Below are 27,331 nucleotides of genomic sequence, written 5' to 3'. Positions count from 1 at the left end.
TCTTTACTGTATTTCTACTGCTCCAGTGGCACAGTCCTTCACTTCCTTTGTGCCAAGGGAATAATTTTCAGCAGTCATTTCTGGTTTGCGTGGCCAGCAGGTCCTCACTAGTTTGAAACACCTGGGATGTGAGTGCTCTCTTCCCCTCTTCTCTATTGCAGGGGAGATGAGGTGTCAGACGAACGTTCTCAGGGTGAGGAGGAAGCTGTTGAGGATCCAGAATTTTCTGTAGATAAGTTCTCTCAGGAGGCGTCTCAAGGTCCAGGGCTAACTCGCGCACACAAAATAAAAAAAAAATTGATAGGGTTTTTATGGAGAAGACCCCATTGTTCATGAAGGATTCACCCTGCCTGTCAGTATTCATGTACATTGAGCTTTGCATGCGCAGCTCGGCACACATTTACTGCACCCCTGTGTGCCATTATGATGTGCATCCTGTGCACAATAACAGGATGACGTCATCATGGCCAAGCCATTTAAGCAGCCGAACAGCCTAAGCAAGGAAGGGCAGGAATGTGTGGAAGCACTCGTGACCATCTGGAGCATTGACCGCATCCTTTGACAGGTAAGTCTACCAGAATGTTCTAATATGCAATGCATACTGACAAATTATGACTAACCAATGCTAGGGGCCCAACAGCTAGCTTTAATTCCACATTAGGAATGTCCCCCATTACATAATTTTGGTAAATATAAAGGAGATTATACAGAGATTGTACAATAAGTTCTCATTTAAAAGTGTTTGTATACATGAGCTTTTGTGATTTTTCTGCTGTCTAGGTCCTGAACACACTGCAAATTATCAGCCCACTCCAGTTAGTGAGCCATTCTACCCTGTCACACAGCAGACTTTTGTCCCCTCACCTGGACTCTCCCCTCCAGTGTCTGGCCCAGGATTTGGAGCTTTCAGCAGTGAAACTGTACCTAGTTATACCCCTGCTACTATGGAGCCTGCTCCTACCCCTCCACAACCCACCGAATTTACACCTCAAGAGCAGTGGAACCAGGAGTCAAGTGAGTAGAAAGCTGACATTTAGCTTTATTTTAGTTATGTAAATTTACATATTTCCTTAAGGGAAACATAAGGGTGAGCCCACAACACACACAGGGTGTCGCCAGAAGCAGACGGTTTGACAACCTGACAAACCATTTAATTTCTCAAAACCCGATGAGGAAATTGCCTCCATCAGACTTATACCTTGTTCTTCTGTGTACAGCTTCTGTCCTTCCTACTATAATAGAGGCATATTCACACGCCAGAAAGTTGGTTTTATCAGCAAAAGAACTAAAGGCAAAACTTTTTTTTTTTTTTGTATGGAGTAAGTGGAGGGCCATAAGCCCTGTTATGTTTTTTTAATTTTTTGTGTTCCATTGGGGGGGATTTCCCTTCTCTTCCTGTCTCTTAACCAAAACAGGAAGTGATAGGAAATCCCTCTGAAGTGAGGGAATTCCTGGTTGTCACCAGAACTGCTTCTTCCCATTGGAAGATTTCTCTTCTGCTGCTCTTGGGAAAACTCAAAATTTGGAATTTTCCATTTAGATTTGCTTTTGTTGATAAAAGTAAACATAATGAATAGGTACAGACGGCAATAAAAACCTAACCTTCTCCACTGTATCCAAAACGTTTTTTAACAATTGCCTTTAGCCAGTATTAAACCCACAAAGATCTAATATATGGCAGCTTTTTTAGGCTTTTTTCTTTTAACTGATGAAGGAGCCAGTATCACACTTCCTGTCTTAAGGTGTCTGCACTCTGCAAGAAATAATAAAGCAGACACCTTTGGACATCAGATTTGTCAGTCTGGCAAGAGAGTAGTGTTAAGTGGAGTGCACGCTATAGGAAAATCGGATCAACAATCGTCCAATTTTTCCATGAAGGTGTGTATCATGATGTAACCAAAAATGGTATTAATTTTGTACGAAATTTTTCAAACTAAAAAGGCAAACGCTCGTTTTTGTTTTCGATTTGTTCTTTGTCACCTACTTCCGGGTCGTTCTTTGCTTCTGATCATGCACCTTTTTTTTCTATTCAATTTTTGTACGATTACTGTACACATTGAGCAAAATGTGGACCTTGTGTTCACATATGATAAAACAAATGATCTAGCTTGCACCTTTGTTTGTTTTTTTTTAACCATCGGAATTAGCTGTTGAAAGCACTGTACAAACAAACAGATAATTGAACAATCGTTCCTCCTACAGAATTTTTTCCCCAATTTTTCCTTAGTGTGTACTCTGCTTTAGATTAGCAGTTTTAGATTGACTTGACTAACAAAGCTGAACTCTAGCTAACACTTTATATGCAGTTGCAGCAAGCTGTTTTTTTTTACGTTTTGGGATAAAGGTGTTGCATAAATAAAAGTTGAACATTGTAAGCACCCTTATCAGTGGTAAATGGTTTTTCTCAACCCTCTAAATGCCACATTGTCTAGACAGCTTGATCTGTCAAAGTAAGCTAAAAAATAATACTTGCTGCCTGGATCACCAAGTGTAAATAAAGGAAAAAAGCCAAAAAGAAAACCGAGGACACAATTTTGTTTGAATTGGCGAGGTGCAATTTAATATATTTTTTAGTTGTGTTTTAATATTTTTAGTTATACTTTGATCTGACAATTTGTGGGTTATTAGACAAAGCAGGAGAGCTTTATGAAACCTGTTTTTGGATCTCTGTACCTGTACTGTATTTTGTGTAATTATTCAGTATGTTTGTTTCATTGTGTGATTTGTTCTGCTTTTTAGCAGTGCAAAGACTGCCGCAGAATTCTCCCACCAAAACCACCTTTCATGACCCCGGATTTGACTTCTATGGAGAAATGGCTAAAATGGTGATTTTTTTTTTTTTTTTTTCTTTTTTCCCCCCACCATATGAACCGCTGAATATTTGTGCTTCTTATTTATTTCAAAAGCATGTTATTGGTTCTAATTCAGAAAGATTGCAAAACTAAGTCACACAAGGTGATGACAAAGGTATTTTTTTCAGCTGACATGTTGCAGATGTGCATTATATAGAACAAGATTACACAGACTGCCAGAACTGCGTACCCAGTATAGACAGAGGCATACGGAGCAGCACTTAGGGGAGCTATAGAATAAGTGATTATAGTTTGGTATATTGATGCAGTATCAGTGAGGTAGTGGTATGCACATTTGGTATACAAATGTGGAGGTGTGTTTTGGAAAGCAGGTAGAAAGGGGTGGCTAGTTATGAAAATTGTAGTTATAGGAAGTGAGGAGTGAATGAAAATAAGGATTGTAAGATAAAGAGAAAATAAGGAGGGACTAGTAGAGAGCAGGATAAGAAAAGGAGAAAAAGGGAGAAATTAAAAGGGGGGTGAAAGGGAAGCAAAAGGCAGGGGAAGGGAGGAATAACTACCCATCCACTGAAAGCTCCTCGCATTTATATGGCCAAAAGCAGGTCCTCAAGGCCACCCGGACACGCAAGACATCTAAGGTGACCAGTCCTTTAGGAATTTGTTATCGGAGTCTTGGAGGATGGTAGTCATCTTTTCATTAGTAATTGCATCGTTAGACTTTGCAGCACTTCATGATATTGAAGAAGGGTGACTGTCATGCCCATGTTAATTTTATGCTGGCCATATGCAGATCGACGTAGCCGAATGTTAGTCCATACATGGCCTTTCCCATTCATGAGAAGTTGATCTATCAATCTTTAAACGGGCTTGTTGGAAAATTTCCGCTCGATCAGTGCATACTGACAGCAGGGGAGTCTTATTTCTATACATAGAGCTGTTGCTTTTACTGGTGCAAGTATGACCTGTGACTGTTTGTCCCGGTCTATGTACAGACATGTTCATGTAAAAGGACAGCTACACTTATTGGGTTACAACTGATGCTTCCTGTTTATCGTATATAAAGTGAAAACTTCATCAGTTTTCTTTGTACCTTTCGTAGCTCTGACCTATAAAGCAGAAAATATCAGATCTGGGTTTGTGTCTTTTGATAAGATAATTCTTCTGATTTAACAGGCCCCAGGACAGAGATCTAGAACTGTGTCCCAGTCATCGGCTCACATGGTAAGTTTGATATCTATACTGGTTTGCGTAAAAAAGGAAAACTTTTTGTTGCTAACCAGGTCAGTTTTTACTTCTAGTTTTCTGGTTCTATGAACATTCATGAATATAGGTTTCTGCCACCTTTTGCTGCTTTTGATCACTGAATACAATACCCAAGCTCTACTGCTGGTGATGCTGTCCAAGGCTGAAAACCAGTGCTCGTGACTGGGATGTGCAGTCCCTCAATACTTTTAACATTGATAGATATGTCGGCAACTCGGTGGACTCAAGCAATAAAAATCATTATTGGCTACAAAAGTCCATCCAGTAAAACAATGCTAATGTGTTTCAGCTGCTGTGGCCTTACTCATAGCATTATGCTATGAGTAAGGCAACAGAGGCTGAAACACGTTAACATTGTTTTACTGGATGGACTTGGTGAGCCAATCAAGATTTTCAGTTTTTGAGTTCAAGGAGTTGCTGGCTTATATCTATCAACCCTTGCTGCTTTGGTTGTGAGATCTCCCCATTTCATTTTGTTTGGAATCTTGCTAAACACAACCTGGCACCTATCGAGAACAGAATTTGAGAGTGTTGTTCATCCGGCTGTCCTATATTAAGGAGAATAATATTGTGGCATCAATGGAGGTTGCCTCTACTTGTTTAATAAACTAATAATGCTTCTAATGTAATTTTGGAAACCGTGTATAATGCCCACATTAGCCCCATGGCATCTTTGCTGTTACGATGGCAGGATTCAGAGCTTAGGGAGGTAGGAGACTTGGGTGCAACAGGCTCAGCTGTCACTGTATAAGTAAGTGGCACCAGAATTTCATAGCTTAACCTTCTCAAACAAGGGTAGTGCCTATCTTACCTCTCTCTTAGTAGTCCATTATTACTATAGTACATGAATTTCTTCAGTCCTGATGTCTGAGAAATACTTTGGTTTGGGGAAATGAATATGCTGAAATCTTCAGGTTACCTACTTGCTCATAAATTTAATAACGTCGTTCTAAAGCCTGAAATGTTTTTGTTTTTATGATTAGAGACGGACTCGGACCACCTCTGAGTCCTCTACCCACTCTATTGGATCAACCAGAAGGAGTTCTATAGGGATTCAGCCTTCACCCCCTCCTCCAGCCATTCCTGAAACGGAGAGGATCGTGCCTAAGAAAGAACCCAAAGCCAATCATTCATCACAAGGGGTAAGTGCCTTGCAGCAGTCTGTGCTGGACTCTTGGTAGGAAATGAAGTGGATATTTGCTTAAAGAAATTCCCAAAGATACCTTAACCCCTTAGGTGATGAGCACATTGCTAATTGTGTAGCCTGCTAATAGACCAAACCTCAGAGGAAGAAGATACGCAAGGGTTTTTTAAAATTGAAAGTAAAGGTTAAAACACTTAAACTTTAGTATATATTTGGAAGAGAAGAAATTGAACTTATTTAGTGGCAAAGGCTGATCTAAGGTACAACTTTCACACTGTAGTATGTAGCTTCTTATACAGCAGCTTTTGTTGCCTTCTTTTAATATTCCACCTACACTGTACCAGTTTGTTAGAAACCTATGGCCTTTTTTACAAGGTAGTGTTTTCTCAGAAACAAAGACCTATTGAATGAATGGGCGCCATTTAAAAAAAAATTGGCTCAAAACAAAATGACTGTCATAAGCAGAGGGGCACTGTCAATGGCAGCATAAGGGATGCTGGGTGAACACGTCCGAAACCTTAATTATATTCAGGTTTAGTCGCCACATTCACACCTGTAGTTCTCACACTTGTTTCTCTTTAAACCATTTTGTAGGGCGGTAGAAGTTGGTTTCCCCTGAAAATTGGCTGGCTGATGGGAAAAGGAAAGAACGAAGCCCACTTGCCTGATGACAGGAATAAGTCTGTAAGGAATCTTGACTATTAGTGGCATGTGTGCAGCTATATGCACTTTATAGCAGCTTTGACCTACTGTGCTTTGTCTGTAGTCCCGCCCTTCCCGCCCTCATTTCTTGTCTTAGTGCCACTAAATTCCAAACTAGAAGGGAATACTTTAATTTTAATTAGAGGACACCTAATCAGGGGTGCAATCCATTGTGCAATAATTTTTATGGCAGTTACTAGAAACATCTGACTTGCGGGACACCTGCTGTGAATGTTGTTTTTGTTCTCTTGCTGGGGTGTCCAGAGATGTTAGTTTAGTAATTTTCTTTCTCAAAACTTGGAACCACACAGTCCAGCAGTCGCTCGGTTTATGCGCATCAACCTTTATTATGTTAGGTTTGCTGATTGGTTAGAACTGAATGAAGCATCTGTCAATGAACTTCTGGCATTTTGTGTTGTTTTTTTTTTTTTTTTTGCATGTTGGCATCTTAAGGCTGTGAGTTTTGCGGTTTTATGCATGTTGCCCTTTCTTTTCATAACTGAAGTACATGAAATGCTAAATTTATTTTATCTGTTTTGAGAAAAATAGATAAGAATGAGCATTTGCAATAATCTAAATCTGCTGACTAAAGTTTTTATAGTAATTCAGCCTTAGTTCCAGACAGAAATGTCACCCCATTGTAAAGCTGTAAGGCTCCCATCTCAGACTGACCTTATCAACCTTGGGTTGATAACTTACCTTCTACCAGGGTTGCTGAAGGGTAAAATTATCAAAATTTTTTTCTTTCATTAATCAGTAATCCTGGCAGCAGCTGTATTATTTGACAGTTCAGGTGGGAGATAGGGTGGCCTTACAGCCTGACATCTTCTGTACTGAAGATCTCAATATATAATCAAAACTCAAATAATCCCTGGAAGGTAGGGCTGTAAAATAACTCAAAAATTAAGGCTGGATTTATAACCAATTATAACTGGTCCAATTTAAAGTAGAACTGTGGGCTAAATGAAAATGAAATATATGGTGCACTCTGTCAGTATCATTAACACAGCACTGTTTGTTTATCTGAGTCCCCCTTGTGAAAAATGTTTATTACCTTTGTGCCCTGTCAGTAGATCTATTGATATTCCTCTTCTTTTAACAGGGTGACAGCGTTTTAAATAGACTTTAAGTAGGTGATAAATTAAAGTCAACCTACAGCTAACACTTTTTAAGCAGTTACAGCAAAAGATTTTTCAAGTTTAAAAAAAAAAGTATACCCCAGATAGATTAAAGCATACTCTTGTAATTGCATCCGTCGTAGTTAAATTTTCATTTTTCATTTTTGTTGGACAGCTTGGTCTGCATTTAGACCTCGTTCCCAAGGGGCGATTTCATCTTTGCCCATGCAGTGCTGTGTTTTTTACCTGCATAGGGATCCACAGCTGTTGCATGCAGCTCCGTTCTGGCAGTTCTGTTGCTGTCTATTGGGACACAGTGACAGCATGGACACAGACTTTGCTCCTGCCAAATGTACCCTGAGTGCTTGGGAAGCCTTAAATATTTAGAAAAATATGAATAAAAGCATGTACATTTAAAAAAGGAATTCATATACTGAATACTATCATTAAAGGTATTAACCCCTTGTCTGCCAAGGTATGTTTATAAACTTCCTGGTATTCAAGGAGGTAAAGCAAGCTCACGGGTGTTGCTGCAGCCAAGAGCTTGGTATGGATTTTTAGAGGCAGTATTGGGATTTCAGTTAGAAGTGATCAGGTAGCTCTAAAGCCACCTAATTGCTATTACAAGCTCTAAAGTTGCGTTTTTCCATCACTTCCATTACCTGCAGTAATTCCTGAGCTTTCCCAGTCCTCTTCTATGTATTACGTTAACTACGGGTTCAGAGCTGTCATTCTCTGACTACTGTAGCCAGGGTAGAAGCTAATCAAGCTCATCTGTGCTTGCTTAGCTGCAGTGGAGGAAATTGGGGGTCTAATAGACTCCTGATGTCTCCATAAGAGAACCTGTCACTTGTCCATGCCATCATATAATGATCTTGTTAGCCCCGTTGTGATAGCAGTAAAGTTAAATGAAGAAAAAGAGGTTGAAAACACAAATCTAATAAAATGAAATAAGAATAGTTGGAAAGAAAAAAGTACCTCTGTACATATCCCAATCCAAACATAGGACATGTACGTGTGAGTAAACATCACTTGCGCCACACATGTGTGATATCGCCCTGAATGTCTGAGTACGAGCAGTAATTCTAGGGCCATAAGTCATGGTTCTCTTTAAACTGAAAACGTGAAGACTTCTAAAGCATCTCCAATGGAGAATTGTGGCCACCATAGCTTTTTGTGAATTTACAAATTTCCCAGTTTCATCCAACTGTTGGAGCCGTTAGGAAGGTCTAGCAAGAGAGTCTGCATTCTCAGTATTACAAAATCAATGTTATATCCAGCAACTAAAGTGAAATAAGCTCACAGTAGCTTTGCCACCTTTTTTTTTTTTGCACTCCACTGTTGATATGTCCCTACTATTGTTCTTGGCTATATACCTGTCTTGCTTGCAATCCCACTGCTCCTGCTGTTGCTACTACTGGTGTGTTCCCACTCCAGCTCTTGCATCCTCCATTGTATGAGATGGGTTAAATATTCTGATAAGCATAATACGTGTTAAAGGCTAAGTTTAGGTATAGGTTTGGGGGTTTCTTTTGCTTTTTTTTTTTTTTTTCTAGCTGGAGCAAATGTAAGCTATAAATATCTGCTTACTACAGTGATCACCCCTAGCTTCCAGGTTCGAAGTTAAGCAGCTGCTCTTCTGCATAGTTAAACACGAGGTCGCTCATTCAGCACATGCGCCATTCAGAAAACAATTTTTATTTTATCAATGAATGCAATGCCTTCCATGATTGGACAAAAAGGAAAGGTGGGGCAGTGCCATCACAATCTCCATCTCATTCAATCAGAGAACCTCTGCTTTCTTTGAAAAAAAAAAAAGTGCAAAGTGTTGCCCATGCTGAGCAAGTGGCTGCCCTGTTGTACAATGATCATAGGGAATCACTGGCTCAGCACGGGACCCAGAAGATGGCCGTGATCACCATAATAATTGTGTCTGCAGCGATATCCTGCTTCCACAGAGATCGGCAAGGTGTAAGGCACACTTATACATACATTGGTTGAGGCTGGAACAATGTAACTGTATGGGAGGGGGGAAAAAGCTAAACTACCTTAACGTCAGCTTTTAAGTGATTTACCTTAGTAACAGCTAGTTATACAGTAAACTAATTTTTTTAATCTATATTGCAGATCGTTTGGGATGAGAACAAACAGCGTTGGGTGAACCTGGATGAGCCTGAGGGAGAGGAGGTGAGTGGATAGCAGTTTTGTGGATTTTCATGCTGTGTTTGAGGTTCTAGGTCTAAGTAATCCTCTGGAACTTGTAAAATAGCAACAGGGTAAAAAAAGAGTGAAGATTATTCTGTGCTAGTAATGTATTTTTGTTTTTTTTGGGGGGGGGGGTTCTCTCATCTGGTTCTCTCATCTGGTTGTAAACACACTGTAAGGTTGTTTTGTATATCTATTGCTGTAGCACTGTATCTCCGCATTCAAAAGTTAGTATAGGTGTTAGAACAAAGTATTTATTGGCGTCTGTGACAACTGCTCCCTTTATTTCCTAATGGGGTTACAGACAATAAAAATAAATACATTTTAGCTCTTCTCTATGCTCTGTATAATTAAAAAAAATGCTTACATAGGGTTTTAAGGACAGCATCCAGTTAGATCATGAAAATGCAACTGGATATCACAAAAGGTATAGATGAATCAGAGTGACTTGCGAGCCACAGGTGTGATAATTACTAGAGGATCACAAACATGAAACGCCTAACTACAACTGTGTTGGAAATATCTACAAATATATGTTGCGCTCCTAAATACTTCTCAATAAATAATAATTAAATTATTACCATTAAATTAATTCAAATTATGATACAAATAACTAATAAAAGTGTATAAATACCAAAAAATATTTAAATAGATAATTTCAACTGATCAATCTCCTCCAAATAAATATCAAAATAATTAAATGTGGAATTATTTTGATATTTATTTGGAGGAGATTGATCAGTTGAAATTATCTATTTAAATATTTTTTGGTATTTATACACTATTATTAGTTATTTGTATCATAATTTGAATTAATTTAATGGTAATAATTTAATTATTACAGGCAGTCCCCGGGTTACGTACAAGATAGGGACTGTAGGTTTGTTCATAAGTCGAATTTGTTCATAAGTTGAATCAGGCACTTTTATAAGCACTAACTACTAACCAAACGACAGGATATTAGATTACGTTTTTGTAATAAGGTTACAGAAAGCAGTAAAACCTCAAGAGGCTCTAAACTGGTGTTTTGCATAAGAACTGCAGCTTGGACACATGTTTGCCTTAACATATTTAACTTTTATGTTTTACATTTTACATGCTCCATTATTCTACTCTTATCTTTTAAAATTGTTGAAATTGTTGACGGAGCATAACCATATGCTTTGCAAATGGATGATGATTTTTCACCACTCTCTGATCTCTTTATTATTTCTACTTTATCTTCCAAGGAGATTGTTTTTCTTTTCTTTGCTGTGCCAGCACTTGCATCAGCTTTTTGCTTTGGAGGCATTATTGCAGGGTAAAAATACACTGTACTGTAATGTACTGTATGAGAGAACTCTGCTCTCCTTTACACAGCACACGCTGCCCCCTCCCCCCTGCACAGACGGAGGATCACTTCAGTGAGCAGCCTGACAGCCTCTCCTTTCCTCTCCCCGGAGGTGCAGACAGACAGTCTTAAATCACTTTGGAGATAGTGGGCAGACACTGCTAGCCCCACAAGTAACGAGCAATGGATGTCTCGGTCTCTTATGTCTCTCTGATGTCTCTTATCAGCTAGTCTCTTATCAGCTTGCTGCACAAGAATGCTGACAGCTTGACTTCCGGTCCCGAGGGAAGTGTACGTAAGTATGAGTATTACGTAAGCCGAATGTACTTAACTCGGGGACTGCCTGTATTTATTGAGAAGTATTTAGGAGCGCAACATATATTTGTGGATATCACAAAACTCACTGCAGCATTTTTAATTGAACTGTTTTTGCCTATTGCAGTAAAATAGATGCAGGAGTTAAACATGGCCTTACCCCTGTTTTGTAAGCACACGTTTTACATGACCATGAAAAATTATGGCACTGCACATATACCGAAGAGCAAAATGTTTTGTTTCTAGAGCAAACCCCTGCCTCCACCTCCATCAGTAATGCCGAAAAGACCTCAGACTGGCTCCTCTGGACCAGGTGGACCCGGAGCTCCCCCAAATCCTTCAGTCAATATGTTCTCAATCAGAGCAGGTAACTGTATCCTCTGTGTCTGAAAAGGCTGTTTTAAATTGGTGCTTTGTCCTTAGAATCAACCAAATGATTGCAATCATACTTAAATATACATTTGTAAATGTACGGAAAAACCCCGCAAATTTATTTCTGTGCACATTAAAGCGGTATTAAACCAAAAAAACTAAAATATATTTCAGCTTACCAATCATCAGATGCGGTGGTTGCATTTGGGTTTTTTTTTTGTTTTTTTGGTCTTTTTTTTTAGGTATTTTCCCCGATGAGCTGGCCAGTAATAAACCTCCTGTATTAGACTACTCCAGGGCTTGACAAATTTGTTTTGGCTCTAGTAGCCAACTAAAAAAGTTAAAAGCCATTTTTTTTTTTTTTAAGCGTAGCATGGGTTGTCAGCATCTGGGACTTCACGCAGTGCGATTTGCCACACGACAATCACGGCAAAACCACACCATGTTTTAGGCGCCATTGAAAATAATGGCATATGAACCTGTGTTTTGTGATCCCAAAATGCCCAGGTGTGAATGGAACTTCCCTGCTTCACACATATGCGATTCTGAGTTCGTTTTGAAACTCAGATTCGCAGAACAGGCTAGATATTGTGTTCCTTTTGAGGTGGTTCACACAGATGTGATCCACAGGCATTTTGTTTTGAGTGCCATTATGAAAAGGGTCCTGTTCAAGTTTGTGATGGTGCATTCCAGACTCGCAAGTGATAGTGGCATGCAGAGATAAGTGCTCACATAGGTTTGCTATTGACAGGAGTTTTCCCCTAGAAGTCTAGGGGAGGCGACTTCCCCTAGAAGTCTATGGGGGCAGTATGTGTGAACCCTGGCGCTAGGATGCAATTTCTAGCCGCCATTGAGACCTGGGATTTGTTGAGCCCTGGACTATTCTATGGATGAAGAAGCAACAGAGACACCTATGAACAGCAGCATTGTCAGTCTGACGGAGGGTGGTAGGGTTAGATGTACTAGCAGATTTAGATACACTATTGAACTGAAGCCAAACTCCAGCTAACCCTTTAAGCAGTTATAGCAGCAGTTCTTTTTGAGATGAAGGTTTTACATAAAAGCTGATCATTGTAAGCATGCCTGTCATTGTGCAATGGTTTGTCTCAACCCACTAACTTCTGCATCATCAGGACAGCTTGTTCTGTTGAAAAACAGACTTAATAGCAGGATCACCAGGTGAAATAAAAGAGAGAATGCCTTTAAAAAAAAAAAATTAATGCAAGCATCACTAATAAGATCTGGTAAGCTGCAATATAATAAATATCTGCCTCTTAATGCTTTTAAGGATCATTTTCTGAAAACATCACAGTGGGGCTCTGGAGCTATTAATGTATAGGCCTCACCCTAGCAAACTGATAAATTAAACTTTTCGGTGTATGGCCACTTAGTTTATACTGTACATGTGGATTTTATAAACATATCTGTTTTTGTGTGATATTACAAATAGAGATAGGTTATTTCTCTGATATAATGGATTCTTGATTCCAGAATGTTTTTCTTTTCTAGGTGGTGCCAGAGGTCGCTATGTGGATGTGTTAAACCCAGGTGGCAGCAAGCCAGCAAGTTCTGTGCCATCGCCAGCTGATCTTTTTGCTCCTCTAGCACCAATGGCCATCCCATCAAACCTCTTTGTTCCTAACTCAGGTGAACAGTGGTTTCCGTATGGTCCTGAATTTTAGGCCCTTTCTGTTTTTAAAGCTGAACCCTGGGCTTGAATCTGTGTGTTCTGCGCAGTAAACCAGTATGAACCTTTGCCTCTGTGCAGGAGCTTCCTGTAAAAAAGACCTGTCACTACTGCCTTCTCTTGTGCAGTGTGATTGGTCTTGTCTTTGCTCCTCCTGTAGTTTTCATGAAGGCAGCTTGTAGTGGTGTAGTCTTCTGGGCCCCTCCCACAGCGCCACTCTCTGCACATACTATGCACAGCACAATAATGTTGTCACTGCTACTTTTACAAGGTGATATCTGGGTTTGAATTTGGTGTCAAAGTTGATTTATATTACTTGTGGCTATTGAGGAACATAGTTTTTGCGCCTAGAGCTCTTAAGAGAGAAAATTGTTTATTTAGGAGAAAACCAAATAAACGCACACACACGCACACACACACACACAATAATAGCAGTGTGTTGAAAAAAGTGAATAAAGCTCAAAATCCTTCTAATAGCTTTTATTTCCATACACACAAATGCATTGGGAACACTACACATTCTATTCCAAATAAAAACATGAAGAAAAATATATCAAATTTGTGTTGTTCCTCTAACAAAAATTGAAGAAAAGTGAATATTAGACTGTTCAAAAAAATAGCAGTGTTTGTACTTGTCTTTACAAACTCAAACATTCACTATATAAACTGAAAAATATTTGAAGATTTTGCTTTCCTTTGAATCACTTAATGAATATTTAGTTGTATAAGCACTGTTTCTGAGAACTGCTGTACATCTGTGTTGCATGGAGTCAACCAACTTCTGACACCTGTGAACAGGTATTCCAGCCCAGGATGATTGGACTACATTCCACAGTTCTTCTCTATTTCTTGGTTTTGCCTCAAACTGCATTTTTGATGTCACCCCACAAATTTTCTATTGGATTAAGATTTGGGGATTGGGCTGGCCACTCCATAACGTCAATCTTGTTGGTCTGGAACCAAGATGTTGCACGTTTACTGGTGTGTTTGGGGTCATTGTCTTGTTCGAACACCCATTTCAAGGGCATTTCCTCTTCAGCATAAGGCAACATGACCTCTTCAAGTATTCTGATGTATTCAAACTGATCCATGATCTCTGGTTCTGCTTCACCGTCTTCACAGTGTACTGTGGCTTGAATTCAGTGTTTGGGGGTCGTCTGACAAACTGTCTCCGGCCACTAGACCCAAAAAGAACAATCTTACTTTCATCAGTCCACAAAATGTTGCGCCATTTCTCTTTAGGCCAGTCAATGTGCTCTTTGGCAAATTGTAACCTCTTCAGCACATGTCTTTTTTTCAACAGTGGGACTTTGCGGGGGCTTTTTGCAGATAGCTTGGCTTCACATAGGCGTCTTCTAATTGTAACAGTACTCACAGGTAACTTTAGACCAACTTTGATCTTTCTGGAGCTGATTGTTGGCTGAGTCCTTGCCATTATGGCTATTCTTCTATCTTTTCGAATGGTAGTTTTTCGCTTTCTTCCACATCTTTCAGGTTTTGGTTGCCATTTTAAAGCATTTGCAATCATTTTAGCTGAGCAGCCTATCATTTTCTGCACTTCTTTATATGTTTTCCCCTCTCCAATCAACTTTTTAATCAAGGTACGCTGTTCTTCTGAACAATGTCTGGAACGACCCATTTTCCTCAGAATTTCAGAGAGAAATGCACTGTAACCAGCATGTACAACATTTGCTGCCTTCCTTCCTTAAATAAGGGCAATAATTGCCACCTGTTTTTCAAAGAATGAATGACCTCACTAATAGAACTCCACACTGCTATTATTTTGAACATGCCCTTTTCAATTAGTGATTCAATTACACAGAATCAGCAGCATGCATGTCATGACTGTTGGGTCTTTTGGATATCTATTACTGTACTAACCCTGCTAGTAAATTATTAGCCATGTAGAAATATCATTTCTACCAAAAACAGTGATCAGGTCAGTGATGTCTGACTGCTATTATATTGAACACAACTGTGTATGTATATGCGTGTGTGTGTGTATATATATATATATATATATATATATATATATTAAGGCATAACATGATTTTTACATGCAGGTTGTAGTCTATATAAAAGACAGCATGTTAAGTATATTTTTAGAACAATTGCTGAAATTTCAATATAAAACACTATAGTCCCATACCGAAGAAAAGAGAAACAGGCACAATCACATTTTAAGCTTGAAGCACTTAAAACAAACATAAAGCAATAAAAAGGCTCACTATCCCATGCATGTCTAAACGAGAAAATGGAAGTGTCAGACAATCGGCCACACTTGAACTTGATAGGTCTTTAAACTGAAGCTACTCATGGAGGTGAAGTATCAAGTATTGGTATAATATACAGCATCAGTGCTATATGAAGAAACCATATCAACCCCTACATTACAATAAAATCTTCAATAAAGTGGTAATCTAAAAAGTCTCAGCTACAGTTCAAAATTAGTGTTTTACTGTAATTATGTGCAGTAAGTGAACCACGCTTTATACCTTCCTATAAAGTGCACATGTGAACAAATCCTTTTAACATGACTTCAAAAAATCCAACTTGTATATAAAGAAATATATAAAGTCCAGTGCCAGTATTATATAAAGTCCAACGTAAGTCCTATGTGATAGATCACTGCTAATGTGACTCCACAAACATGCTCAACAATCTGCAACTTATTCACTGAAATAACTTCCCAGTGATTCACATTACTCATTAATTCACCAAAGTTCTATGTCCCATTTTTATTTCTAAAAGGGTCTGAAATCCTCATATGGAAAAATTGCCAAGATCAAAAACAATCATTGCTCAAACAAATTTATTAGAATAAAAAAAGTCCCCTTAAACATCATGAAATACATTCACATTTACTAGTGCCCTTAAAGTGATAAAGTGTTGTGTTTTATTTTTTGTGCATTTTTTTGTAAATAACAAACATGTCATACTTACTTTCTTTGTGTAGTGGTTTTGTACAGAGCAGCTCGGTTCCTCCTCTCCTCATTCCCCCGCCGGCACTCCTGGCCTCTCCCTCTTGTTGGGTGTTTTCACAGCAAGCAGCTTGCTATGGGGCTTCCAAGATGCAGCTTTGCGTGTCCATTCACACACACAGCCGCGGCTCGCCTCACCCTCTCCTGATTGGCTCACTGGCTGTGATTGACAGCATTGGGAGCCAATAGCTCCTGCTGCTGCCTCAGCCAATCAGGGTTAAGGGTCCCCTGAGAACCGAGGCTGTCATGGACATCGCTGGATTGGGATGGGGTCAGCTGTTCATGGACATCGCTGGATTGGGATGGGGCTCAGCTGTTAAGGGGGCTGCTACACAAGTTTTATTTGTTTTTTTTACCTTCGTGCATAGAATGCAGGAAGGTAAAAAACCTTGAGCCTTTAGAACTACGTTAATACTGGCACTAAGTATATCCTTTATATTCGCACACCACAGAACGCGCCCTGGTCCTCTTTTCTGAGCCAGCGTGTGTTCCACCAGCAGGAAATTACGTTACCAGAAGGACTAAATGTGACATCAAGCACCACTATTACATCTTACACCTATGTCAAGGTGTCTTCAGTGGTGAATTAACGAGTGGTGTGAATCATTGGGAGGTCACTTCACTGAATACTTTGCGGTTTGTTGAGCATGTTTACAGTGGAGCCACATTAGCAGTGGTCTATCACATGGGACTTATACTGGCCATTATTTAATATTGGCACTGGATTTAATATAATATTTCTTTAGATAGAAGTTGTATTTTTTTTTTCAAGTTATGTTAAAAGTATTTGTTTACATGTGCACTTTATAGAAAGGTATAAAGCACGGTTCATTTACTGCACACAAGTATCCCTCCCCCATATCTCAATCCCAGTGCTGCAAAACCTCTGTTTGATATTGTTTCTTTAACAGTTCCAGAAGAGGGTCAGCCCAGCCTTGGCTCAGATGCAGAAACGGTACAACCTCCTGACCAGCCAAGCCTTGATAATCCCACCCAGACACAGGTGAGTTTGAGCTGACCCAGCAATTTCATACAAAATGTTATTCTTTAGTTTTAAATGTAGCAGTGAAGATTTGGGAGCTCTCAGTGTTGTCTATATACCTGTTGGAAAGTGAGGAGAACTCTTCCCATTATGGTGAGTGTTGCCATTGGCACAGGAATTGAGTGGAGATATCTCTAGAGGTGACATGAAGATAAAAACCTAATTCAGGTTCTAAGCCTCTCACACTGTGACCTAAAAAAAAAAAAAATTCTCATCCATTGAGGGACACAGGCATTTAAAACAGCTGGTTTTTACTCCCTTCTATAGGAGGCCAGGATACCGACATACAGAAAAATTGTAAAAAATTTCTAATATAGCTGCTGCTTTACTCAGCATGTCGCAGTTTTTTGCTGGTGTTCTAGAAGGGCAAACAGTTTTCTCAGCTCTTTAAGAAAATAAGCTAGTATTTGGATTTTTTGCACAAAGTGAATCTTTTTGCTCTGTAACTTCAAGCTTCCTTGCTACACTGCTGCTTGCGCTGGTCTCTACATAGCAGCTGTGTGGATCAGCTATTCCTCAGCACTACTATTTTTGGAGGCCGTTCCTAGACCCTGGTGGACTGGATGTGCACAGCTAGCCCATAATGTGACCTTCAGACACTGAGCTCTTCACTGTAGCGCTTTCCAGTCCTAGGTATACACAGCTTACCATAAATTGCTTTTCAGGTCCATAGTCATTGAGTGATCCTATCTCAGTAGACTTGCTTTACAAGTAAGGCCATTTGGTCCAAAGCACCAGGAGCTACTCCTGAGCACCATTCAAATGTCCCACCATCTCCATTTTTACTGCAACAAGCGTTAAGGACTGAGGACATCAACTAGCTGGAGCGACACATGCATCGTGCTTTCTCTCATTCTGCCTAGAGAGGGCACCATCCTGCTGCTGCTTTTTCTTGTGAAGTACCATGTGGATCTCTGGTCTTTTTCCACTGCCTGCCTACTGTGACTTGGTCACCTCCCAATTTGCATCACCTGCCTGGGTTTAGAAGTAACTGAGCCCTCACCTCAAACTGATACAGCTGCATGGAGGCAATATTGTCTTCACTAAGACACAGAAAGGATAGTCCCCCTTTCAGGGGTCAGCCCATACTCCCTGGTTCTGTGGATGGTTCTCTGGTATCTGCTAAAGGAACCAGCTCATGTAACTTGGAACTTGACACCCCTATTGTTGTAAGGGTCTTCAGCTCCATCAGGGGAGTCCTCCCCCATGTCCTAAGGAACCACCATGTCCACTTTTTGCCTGCATGTTCTCAGTTATTGGGGTGCTCTGCCTACAGAGCCTCTATGGAGTGGATGACACCAAAGCACACCTAGTCTGTCTCTGACCCTCCAGATGCCTTAGATCAAGCTGGGCCTTTCAGTCAGTCAAAAGATGGTAACAAGGATTAGAGTGCCAACAGTTTTATCTCTGACAGTTTGAATCTCTTTTGTTCATTGGAGGATACAGCTCTGCTTTTTAGATCATCACTAACTTGGGTATATCACCACCTATAGTTGACAGTAAGTGCACAAAAATAGTCAGCCCAAGGGACAGCCCCTGCTGGTGGCCAAAACTCCTTCCACATCTGTGGAGAACTCCAATTATTAGCCTATTGTTGCAGTGGGATCTTAATCAAGTGTTGTCAGTTTTGCAGAACATGCCTGAGATCCTGCTGCCGACAACCCTCAGATTGTCCCAGGAAGGGTATTTTCTAGTGACCATACCTTCGGTACTGAGGGTTTCAGAACTGGACTCCACCTGAGATTCTGGCTGACATATTACTCAGCAATAGGGAATAAAAAGGTGGTCTTTTCCCACTTTCAATACATTGGTGGTCTACCTTAACAGGAATACCACTGGACTGGCTAGATTTGTGCTCACTTTTCAGGGATTTACAGATAGGCAGTTAGTCCCTTTTAAATCCCAGGTTGAATTGACTGGTTTGGTCACAAGCCGTATATTGGCTGTGTCCTTGATCTGTCAAACTGTTGGAATGGATAAATTCCCTCAGCATGGCCCCTGCACCGCTAAGGAGGCCCATTTTATAAAACAGATGTAACAAATGTCCGGAGCCTTCTGCTTTAGTTGTGATGGCTTTCTACAAGCATCTGGACTTTTGTCTCTCACAGGACTGATGATGTCTGTTCAGATGCAGAGCATTTTGTGTGGCTGGGATGCTAATGCTGCATCCAAGGCGTACCTGACTTAATTAACCATTGTTGGACACTCTTTGGACCTGCTCTTGATACCATGATTCGCAATGCTACAGATGGCCAGGATGTGTCAACACAGAAGGTCTGTGGTGGGGTCAAGGGAATTCCATCCTTTCATTTACTTTGGCAGAAGGTACTCACAGGCCTTCAGAGGCTCCCTGGCTCCCATTCAGCCTGCAGGACCTAAACCTAGAGTTCAGCTAACCCCTTTGAAAAACCTTCTGTATGGAGGTACAAATGAGGGCTGACTGTGCATCTGGACTGGTCCTTAGGTAAGTTTTTCAGCATTTGGGTGTAGAAGACATCCTGGTTGGCCCAAAGACTTAACCCTTTGTCCCTGATACATTATACGTTTGTACCTCACTATCTTTCTTGTGTTGCTGCACAAAATAAAGCAATTTCCCTGGGTTTCACGCACGCTGGCACTTCATGCCCCCTTTCCAAGTGGTTTAGTAGTCGTACCCTATCTGGACCCTCACTCCTCTGTCTTTGGGTTCTGTTAAATTCCCATGGTACAGGGTACCTCTCAGCATCCCTCCAGATGTACTTCCTGACTTAGAAGGTACCATACCGAATCTGGTTGTTTCTTACCTAAACAAGCAACTGCTACCTCTGTGTTTTGGGCTTCGTGTTCACCTTAGTGTCTTTCCTGGGCTACTCTGAAGAGTCAAGTTTTTGGACCCTTGCCACCATTCTGAAGGGCCTAACACCTTTAAGATTCAGCCAGATAGGGCCTTACAAGTGTTATCTTTGGCAGCTACCTTGCACTGGTGGGCAAGGCTTTTCAGCTTAAAGGAGAGGTTTGGGATGTGTAAGAAACATACATACGTGCCTCTATGCTGCAGTAACAGTGTGATGCTGTAGTAGTCCTTCCCCGACTCGAAGTCCAGGAAATGAGCAGTCACATGATTGCTGATTGCTCAGTTCTCAGTCAACTCTAAGCAGAGGGCAGTGACGGTCAGTCACCGCTTTCTGCTCTGCCCCTCCAGTGCTTACTGGAGCACTGGGTAGGGGAGGGGGTGGGTGCAGCTGGGTTTGGCTCTTAGCCGAATCCTTAGAGTTGGAGCCAGCTATCAATCAGGCAGCTGGGTGAATTCCGACAATGAATGGGATCCTCCCAGAGTCTGTAACAGGTCTGTGACATCAGCCGACAGCAGGCTTAAGCTGATTCTGGGCACAGAATGCAAAAGTAAGTGCACTCCTTTGACCCAAAACAGGATTATGACCAAAACAGCTTTGACCATACTTTTCTTATAAACACAACTCTAAAAAAGTGTATTCCCTGTGTGCTTTTGGATCCTTTGGCTATAGTCGGGGCGTTCACCTCTTTCCTCCTGCTCAGGGATGTGTAGGATGTTGGGGAACCCCCTTTTTAGTTTGATCTTCCTTTCCTCGGGAGTCTTAGCTGGTCCTCAGCTTCTTAGGGGTCTGAGTGAGACACTCAAATTGTCTCTCATGTCAGATAGTGCTTGGCTTGATCCAGTGTGAGTGGGATGGGCTCTCCTGCCCTGGAGGGATACAACTTTACCCAGTGGTTTCAGTCTGGCTCTCAAGTACAGAGAGGTTCCCTCTTGTGTTGGACTTACCTACAGTGCTGGGAAAAAGTATTTTCCCCCTTTCCTGATTTTTTTTTTTTTTTTTTTCTTCTTCTTTATGCCGATTTGTCACACTTAAATGATTTAGATCATCAAACTATTTTTAATATTGCACAAAGTTAACCTGATACATTTAATTTAAGGGAAAAAAAGCTGTCCAAACCTTCCTGGCCCTATGCCAAAAATGCTGGATAGAGGAGCAGTTTTACAGGGACTGACTTATAATTGTTTTTCTGTTTGCTGATGTCCAAACCTCCTGTAAGCAGTAGTATAACCCAACTGTATCTGAATTCCCATGTCTCACAATGGATTCCAAGAAATAGATTGAAGAGTGCATTCACAGGGAGTGTTAGCGGCAAGAATCTTCAGATTCCTTCGTCTGGACCAGTGTGTGCAGATTTCTTTGGCCGGTCAGACCACACAATACAGTGGCAGGCTGACACAATTACCTACGATGACTGTGGCTGGAAGCAACTATTTACACACACCCCTGTCATTCGTAGCCCTAGGAATCCACCAAGTCTTGCTGCTGGAAATTGCATTGTGTGAATGCAACCTTACGTTGGATACAAAAATCTTACTTGCGGTGAACAGAGTTTGTTTTAAGAGCTTTGGAACTAAGCTAAGCAATGACTGGTCATCCAGATGGTTGTAAACTATGTACCTCAGAATTTCATACTGTGGGGTTAATTTGCTAAAGATAAGTGGGTTGTTCACTTTGAAAGGGAATCTTCTCTTAGCTTAGTTAATGAATCTCTGCTGGTTTCCATCATCCAGTCATGTGCAAGCAAAAATACTGTTGTTGTTTTTTTTGTTTTTTTATTTGCTCTGCATGTGATTTGAAATTCTTACATGTAAATTAGTGAATGTATTGAAAATTTACTTTGCAAAGTGAAAATTCCCTTGCAAAGTATACAACACATTTACCTGTGGGAAATCCAATCCTTTGCCGAAGCTGAATCATAATTGTAATTTCATGACCCTTCAACGTTTGAGTCAAATGACCAATATGTTTCAATCCCCTTTCTTTTTTTTTTTCTTTTCCTTTTTTTTTTTTTTTTTTTAATCTCAGTTTTTAAGTGCAACTTCTGGATCTGATCTGCCACCTTCAAACTCAGATGATTATCCTTCTGGAGAGGTATGCTCCAGATTTTTCATTGTGGTTTTGAAATCTAACCATCTTCATGTAACGTAATGAGTCTTTAACACTTTGACTCATTAACAAAGACATGATGAGCAATCACGAGAGGAAAAAGCAATGCACCCCTTATTGTATTGGATTGCGCCTGCTTTGTACTTGTGTGAATACCACTTTCTGCTATCTGTCCTTCCATTACACTGACAGATTTTTTTTTGCAAAGAGGATGAAGTTAGGGCAAGGTTTTAACTTCCCTCTCTTAATATCTGTTTTCAGCCACACAGGAACCCCTGGATGCTTTCCCATGTGCCCATATATTTTTAAAGATAGTCTTGAAACTGTATTTTTATTTCCTTATCTTTAGCTATAGATTTCTGTTATTTGGTCTGGACTAAAAGGGGTTTATGTTCTAAAGCTGGAAACTGCAAAATCAGGCCCTAATCTGTATAGAAATGAGTTAGCTTCCAGGTTTTGTTACCAACACTTAACTGAACAAGCTGAGGTTATAAGCTGATTGTTTTCTATGCAAAAGTGAGCCTGATTTTGCACTCTCCAACTTTAGAAAAAAAAAAAACCTAAAGTGTATTTGTCAAGATGGAAATTTGGGAGCTTCCACTGTTGTATTCAACAGTGGAAACTCCCAGGCTGTCCTCAGTGGGTTACTGACCCAGAACAACCATTCTGCCAGTCTAAAATGCTGCTTTTTGCAAGTCAGTTACCTACCAGTTTTGAAGCCAGGATCAAGATGACCATGCCTGACTGCATCTTTACAAAGAAGTCAGCAATGCGATCTTTCATGTTTGCTTTGCAGAAGAAAAATTAGTGTGAAGATCTCACCCCAGAAGCAGCAAGGTTCAGTGCAGGCAGTTCAGTAGGCTTTTTTTTTTTTTTTTAATTTCTAAGTTGACAACGAATATCAGGTACCTATGCACCTCTTTTGTAAGGCATAGACATAGCCAGCTATTTTAATCTTCACAGCTCTATCTAGCAGCAGTTGCGTTTTCTGAACATCTGAATATTTATATGCCAGGAAACCCCCATATTTGCACCTTGCTGATTTAAGCTGGGTTCACACTATAAGAAAATTGGGCGCATTCGGTTTTCCTCGATATACAGTCTTTTGTGTCCAATTTTTCTCTACAAAAACCGTACACAGTAGATGAAAATCTTTAGTTAACGTATGTGAAAAATGTTGGAATTTGTCCCTTTGGAAATTTTCATTTGGAAAGTCTTGACTCGGATGTTGAAAGCTGTGTACGCACTATACGAAGATCAAACAATCATTCCTCGTATGGAATTTTTCTTCCGATTTACTCAGTGTGTACCACATTTTAGATTTACTTTGTTATGGGGAACCTGTTTTCTAGGATGAGCCCTGCCCACCTGCTTTCCTCTTTATCTGAGTGCTATTGAGAACTAAGTTACACTCGCTGGATTTGGAGTGACTGCTGGTTAGGACTTTACAACCACTTTACCCTAAGTGTTAGAATTGAATCAAATTAGATTTCAGAAGAGGTTTTCTAACTTATAAAGAGAAAAGCAGATTCTTTACAACTGTTGCGGACAGTTATTTCTGGGTTTTAAGGCCTCGTCCACAAAGGCAGAAAAAACACACTTTTAGAAGCATTTTCCATTTATTTATTATTTTTTTTGCCTCTGAATGCAGCTCATGCACATTGCGACATTTAGCTTTGTATTTTAGAGTGGCATTTGGGACCATAAAACCGCAACCCTGCATTTAGAGAGAAGTATGCTGGCCTAACTTGTGCATAAACACATGCATACTCAAGCCACTAGATTAAAGTTGTGTGCATAAACGTGAATGGATGTGTGTAAATATGCACCAGACCAAGCATTTTTAATGCTTGAGTTTTGTGCCAGCTCCTGGCAGAATGATACAGCATAAATGGTATTATATTATACTCATGTGAATGTAGTCTTGATGTTTAAAATGGAAACTGGGTTCTATTTAGGCTACAATTTCTGGGAAAAAAGTCACTTTGAAATAGAATAAATGAACCACCTGTGGAGTTTGTGGCATAAAATTCTGTAACTCGGGGATGAACAGATACGTGGATTCAGCTGCCATTTAGACTCTATGGCTAAGTTAAATGACACCTGTATGAGCTTGTTGGACATTCATCTGAAAAGCTGGTGCATAAAGTCATGTACATACCCATGCAATTTCTATGTTCCAACATTGGCATACAGCAGTTATGTGCTTCCAACCTTGTGGTGACTGTTTGAGAATTCCCTCCTCTCTTCCAGCATGAATGCTTGAACAATCACACTTCCAGTGCTTAGATCTTCTGTGCATAAGGCGAGGTTCATGAAGGTCCAGTTCAATGGGTGGTATGAATGAACTCTAGTGTCTGCTCTGACCTGAACCCTACGTACAGATTATTTATGAATCAAGCTGAATCAATCTGTACCTGATCTCACGATTTTTGCAAAGAGGTAGCCACCCCCCATAATAATGCCTATGTTTTTGGAATGGTATTTCCAACAAATTCATATAGGTTTGATGGCAAGGTGTCCATAAAACCTCTAGCTGTATAGTGTAGCTCTGCTCAGCAAACAGCAGACACCTTTTCTTGCATCAACATGGTCAGAGTGGCAGCAGTAGACCCATAAAAATGAGGCAGCAGTTTTGTTTTTAGGCCCATTGGCTTTCTGACTTCTCAGATTCCTTTAGCCCCACCAAACCATCTTATATTCAGTATCTGCCATTGTGCTATGTGTTTCTTCTGACTACATAAAAATGCAGTTAATGTTGGAAGAGAAGACTTGAAATATGATTAGCAGTATATTCTCCTTGGTTTCTCAAATGGTTGGCTACACTGGAAATCTACTCTTCCACTTTGTACTATTACTGAATGACTGTAATCTGCCAAATATATTTGATACTCCAGAGTGTGACAGTTTTTAAGGAGTCAGATGGCCAGAGGCTTTGTGTTTAACATGAAATAATGCAATGCCGTGTTTTTCTGCTTTTGTATCATATTTTTGCAGTATTGCATTTGATTTGAAAGCCTTGGAGAATGTGAAATGCGATGCAACAAACTGCATGATCATTTCTTGTTTTTATTTTTGTTTGTGTGTGTGTTTTTTTTTTTTTTTTTTTGCTTAATTTTGTAGCTTTCTCGATCTAGTTCTCTGAGTTCCTTATCTCGAGAAGTAAGCCAGCATTTGAATCAGGTACCAGCAGCTGGCCGCCGCATTTTTATGTTCTCCTGCAATAGTTATGCACTTTTTTTCCTATGTATTTTTTCACTAATTGTGCTTGCATTGTACTTGCAACCCTTCCTAACTTGTTTTAGGTGTAAGGGAACCAGTTTTGGTGTCCATACTATTCTGTGTTATTCGGTAATTTTATATCCTAAAGTTTCAGACTTGTTTAACTTTCACTTTTAAAATTAAAAATCCTGGCTAATAGAATACATCACAGGATGTCTGCCATTACCTTTATTGGCTTGAAAAAAAAAAAAAAATCTTGTGTTCCTCTGATTTAGTTTTCTTTGATACTTTGCCTAAAGAAATGGCTAAATTCTACTTATTTTTAAATAGTGGGTAAAAGGACATCTGAAAAACTTTTTTTATTATTGCACTTGTGCAGAAGTCAGAATGTCTACTCCATTTACCTTGCAGTTGCATTTGTATGTAATCTTTTTCAGCCAGATTCACTAGGGCTTCTGAGCAGGACTTCAGTCTCCTTGTACATATAGGATCTCTTGCAGTACATCTTACTTGAATGAAAGCTGCAGAGGGTGGTGCCGGAACCAGTTAATACACTGACCTACAATTTTGCTTAGTTTTATGTTAATTTAGAAAACAAGAATACACAAGTTGTTCACCGGTAAGGCAATGTACCTTCAGAAGGGCATTAAGCATCTGTGTCATTACAGCATTCTGCCTGCTGTCATATCACTCTTCTCATGAGGGTGGTTGTTGGGAGAATCTAACATTCGGCCACATAAAACATTCAGGCAGCGGCACTACTTGCCAACTGCATGAATGTGAACGTAGCAATTTGACTTTCTCTGGTTCTTCCGTGCAATTTAGAGGAGGTGCTGGATTAAGCGTCCTCAATTTAAAACTGTAATGTAAATATGGTAAATTTCCACAAGCCACCAACAAATGAATCCTGCTTCAGGAGAAAGGTCAGTAGCACTTAGCTGTCAGCCTGATGTCACATACTTTTCTACACAGCCTTCACTTCCAGATTGCTAGCTAATTTATTAACACTGCACCGTGCATGCTAATAACCTGAGTGCTGCACTCACCCTGTGCATGGAGAGTTCCTGTGATACTAGACGGTGTTTCGGGTCTCCTACCTCATCGCCTTTCCTTCACTTCCATGGCAATGCAGAAGTGATTTGCTGACAGAGCCAAAGCAGCCATTGATTGCACAGCTGTGCAGTTTTCTAAATGATCAGGCAGGTTTTATTATCGTAAAGGAAATGTCTACTTACCCACAACTATTAAAAAAGAAAAAAAAGTTTATACTTTGATAGTTCAGGCATGTTTGACTAAAGGAAAGGGTTTCCAAACATTCATTCTATTTAGCAACATTGTAGAGAGTGTGCCAACACCTGAGAATATTATGTGTTGGAAATGAAATCACCCTGTCTCCTGCAATACATTAAGAAAATTTTAGTGAAAATCTATATGTGCAAATTTGTAGCTATTGATATAGACCTTTTTAGTGTACTTGCTGAAATCCTTCAAAATAATTCTCATTCCAAGTGTCCTAATGTGATGTGGGGGTGTAAGATTTCCTATATGTATAGCCTTTTGTGCATCTTCAATAAAAGCTCCAATTGCTGTAAACCTAAGGATATGATGGGGATACCATATTGCAAGTGTCTAGGCAGACTTGCTAATGTCTTATAAATGCACAGTGCTCCTCTAGGATGGAGGCAAGGATTTCAAGAAATCTTACATACAGAGTGCTGATGCGATAGCAAACAAAGTAGAGAAATTCGATTTTTATTGCTTCTCAAAAATCATAGCTTCCTGCTGACTGAAATGAAGAGGCCATTGTTAATAATACTTAATTACAAATGGTTTGTATAAAAGTTCTATATTTTAATGAAACTGGAGTTTCCCTTTACCAAGTTGTGGAGAGTAAGAATACAACTTGTGCTTTCAGCAAACCTGGAGACTCATAAGCTTACATCTTGGTCTCCATCTTGTACCATCATTTCTGATCGGTACTATACTTGTTAGCTGTGGCTCTGTCTGCCAGTCCCTTCAGCAGCTGAAGAAGGTTCTTCATTACTAAACTTTTCTTCTTCTTTTATAGGCCTTCAGTAATGCTGCCCCTACATCTGTTCCTCCTGTTGGGACTGTTACCTTTTATAACCCTTCAAATTTTACACAAGTAAGTCAATTTTGGTGTTTAATGTGCATGTCTTTTTTTTTTTTGTTTTGT

At 40.0% G+C, this 27,331-nt stretch overlaps 1 protein-coding gene across 9 annotated transcripts in view; it reads left to right on the top strand.

The window, feature by feature from the left end:
• SEC16A (SEC16 homolog A, endoplasmic reticulum export factor) overlaps positions 1-27,331 on the top strand; it is a 111,099-nt gene that overhangs the window by 80,795 nt on the left and 2,973 nt on the right. For 2 of the 9 annotated variants that reach the window (XM_089684658.1, XM_089684657.1), the window contains exons 20-31: positions 781-1,014; positions 2,740-2,825; positions 3,987-4,034; positions 5,060-5,218; positions 5,815-5,904; positions 9,168-9,227; positions 11,137-11,257; positions 12,772-12,909; positions 16,842-16,933; positions 21,832-21,897; positions 25,036-25,095; positions 27,203-27,280. In XM_089684658.1, the coding sequence (XP_089540784.1) occupies positions 781-1,014; positions 2,740-2,825; positions 3,987-4,034; positions 5,060-5,218; positions 5,815-5,904; positions 9,168-9,227; positions 11,137-11,257; positions 12,772-12,909; positions 16,842-16,933; positions 21,832-21,897; positions 25,036-25,095; positions 27,203-27,280 (1,232 nt within the window). The remainder of the gene's footprint in view (positions 1-780; positions 1,015-2,739; positions 2,826-3,986; positions 4,035-5,059; positions 5,219-5,814; positions 5,905-9,167; positions 9,228-11,136; positions 11,258-12,771; positions 12,910-16,841; positions 16,934-21,831; positions 21,898-25,035; positions 25,096-27,202; positions 27,281-27,331) is intronic. The other 7 variants (XM_089684662.1, XM_089684660.1, XM_089684666.1 and 4 more) reach the window with 5 other exon arrangements.

The sequence above is a fragment of the Staurois parvus genome, unplaced genomic scaffold (assembly GCF_062004578.1).
Source record: "Staurois parvus isolate SC_StPar_1 unplaced genomic scaffold, SC_StPar_1.0 ptg000352l, whole genome shotgun sequence".
Taxonomy (NCBI): domain Eukaryota; kingdom Metazoa; phylum Chordata; class Amphibia; order Anura; family Ranidae; genus Staurois; species Staurois parvus.
Note: the sequence above shows the minus strand (reverse complement) of the source record. Positions and strands in the feature narration are given on the sequence as shown.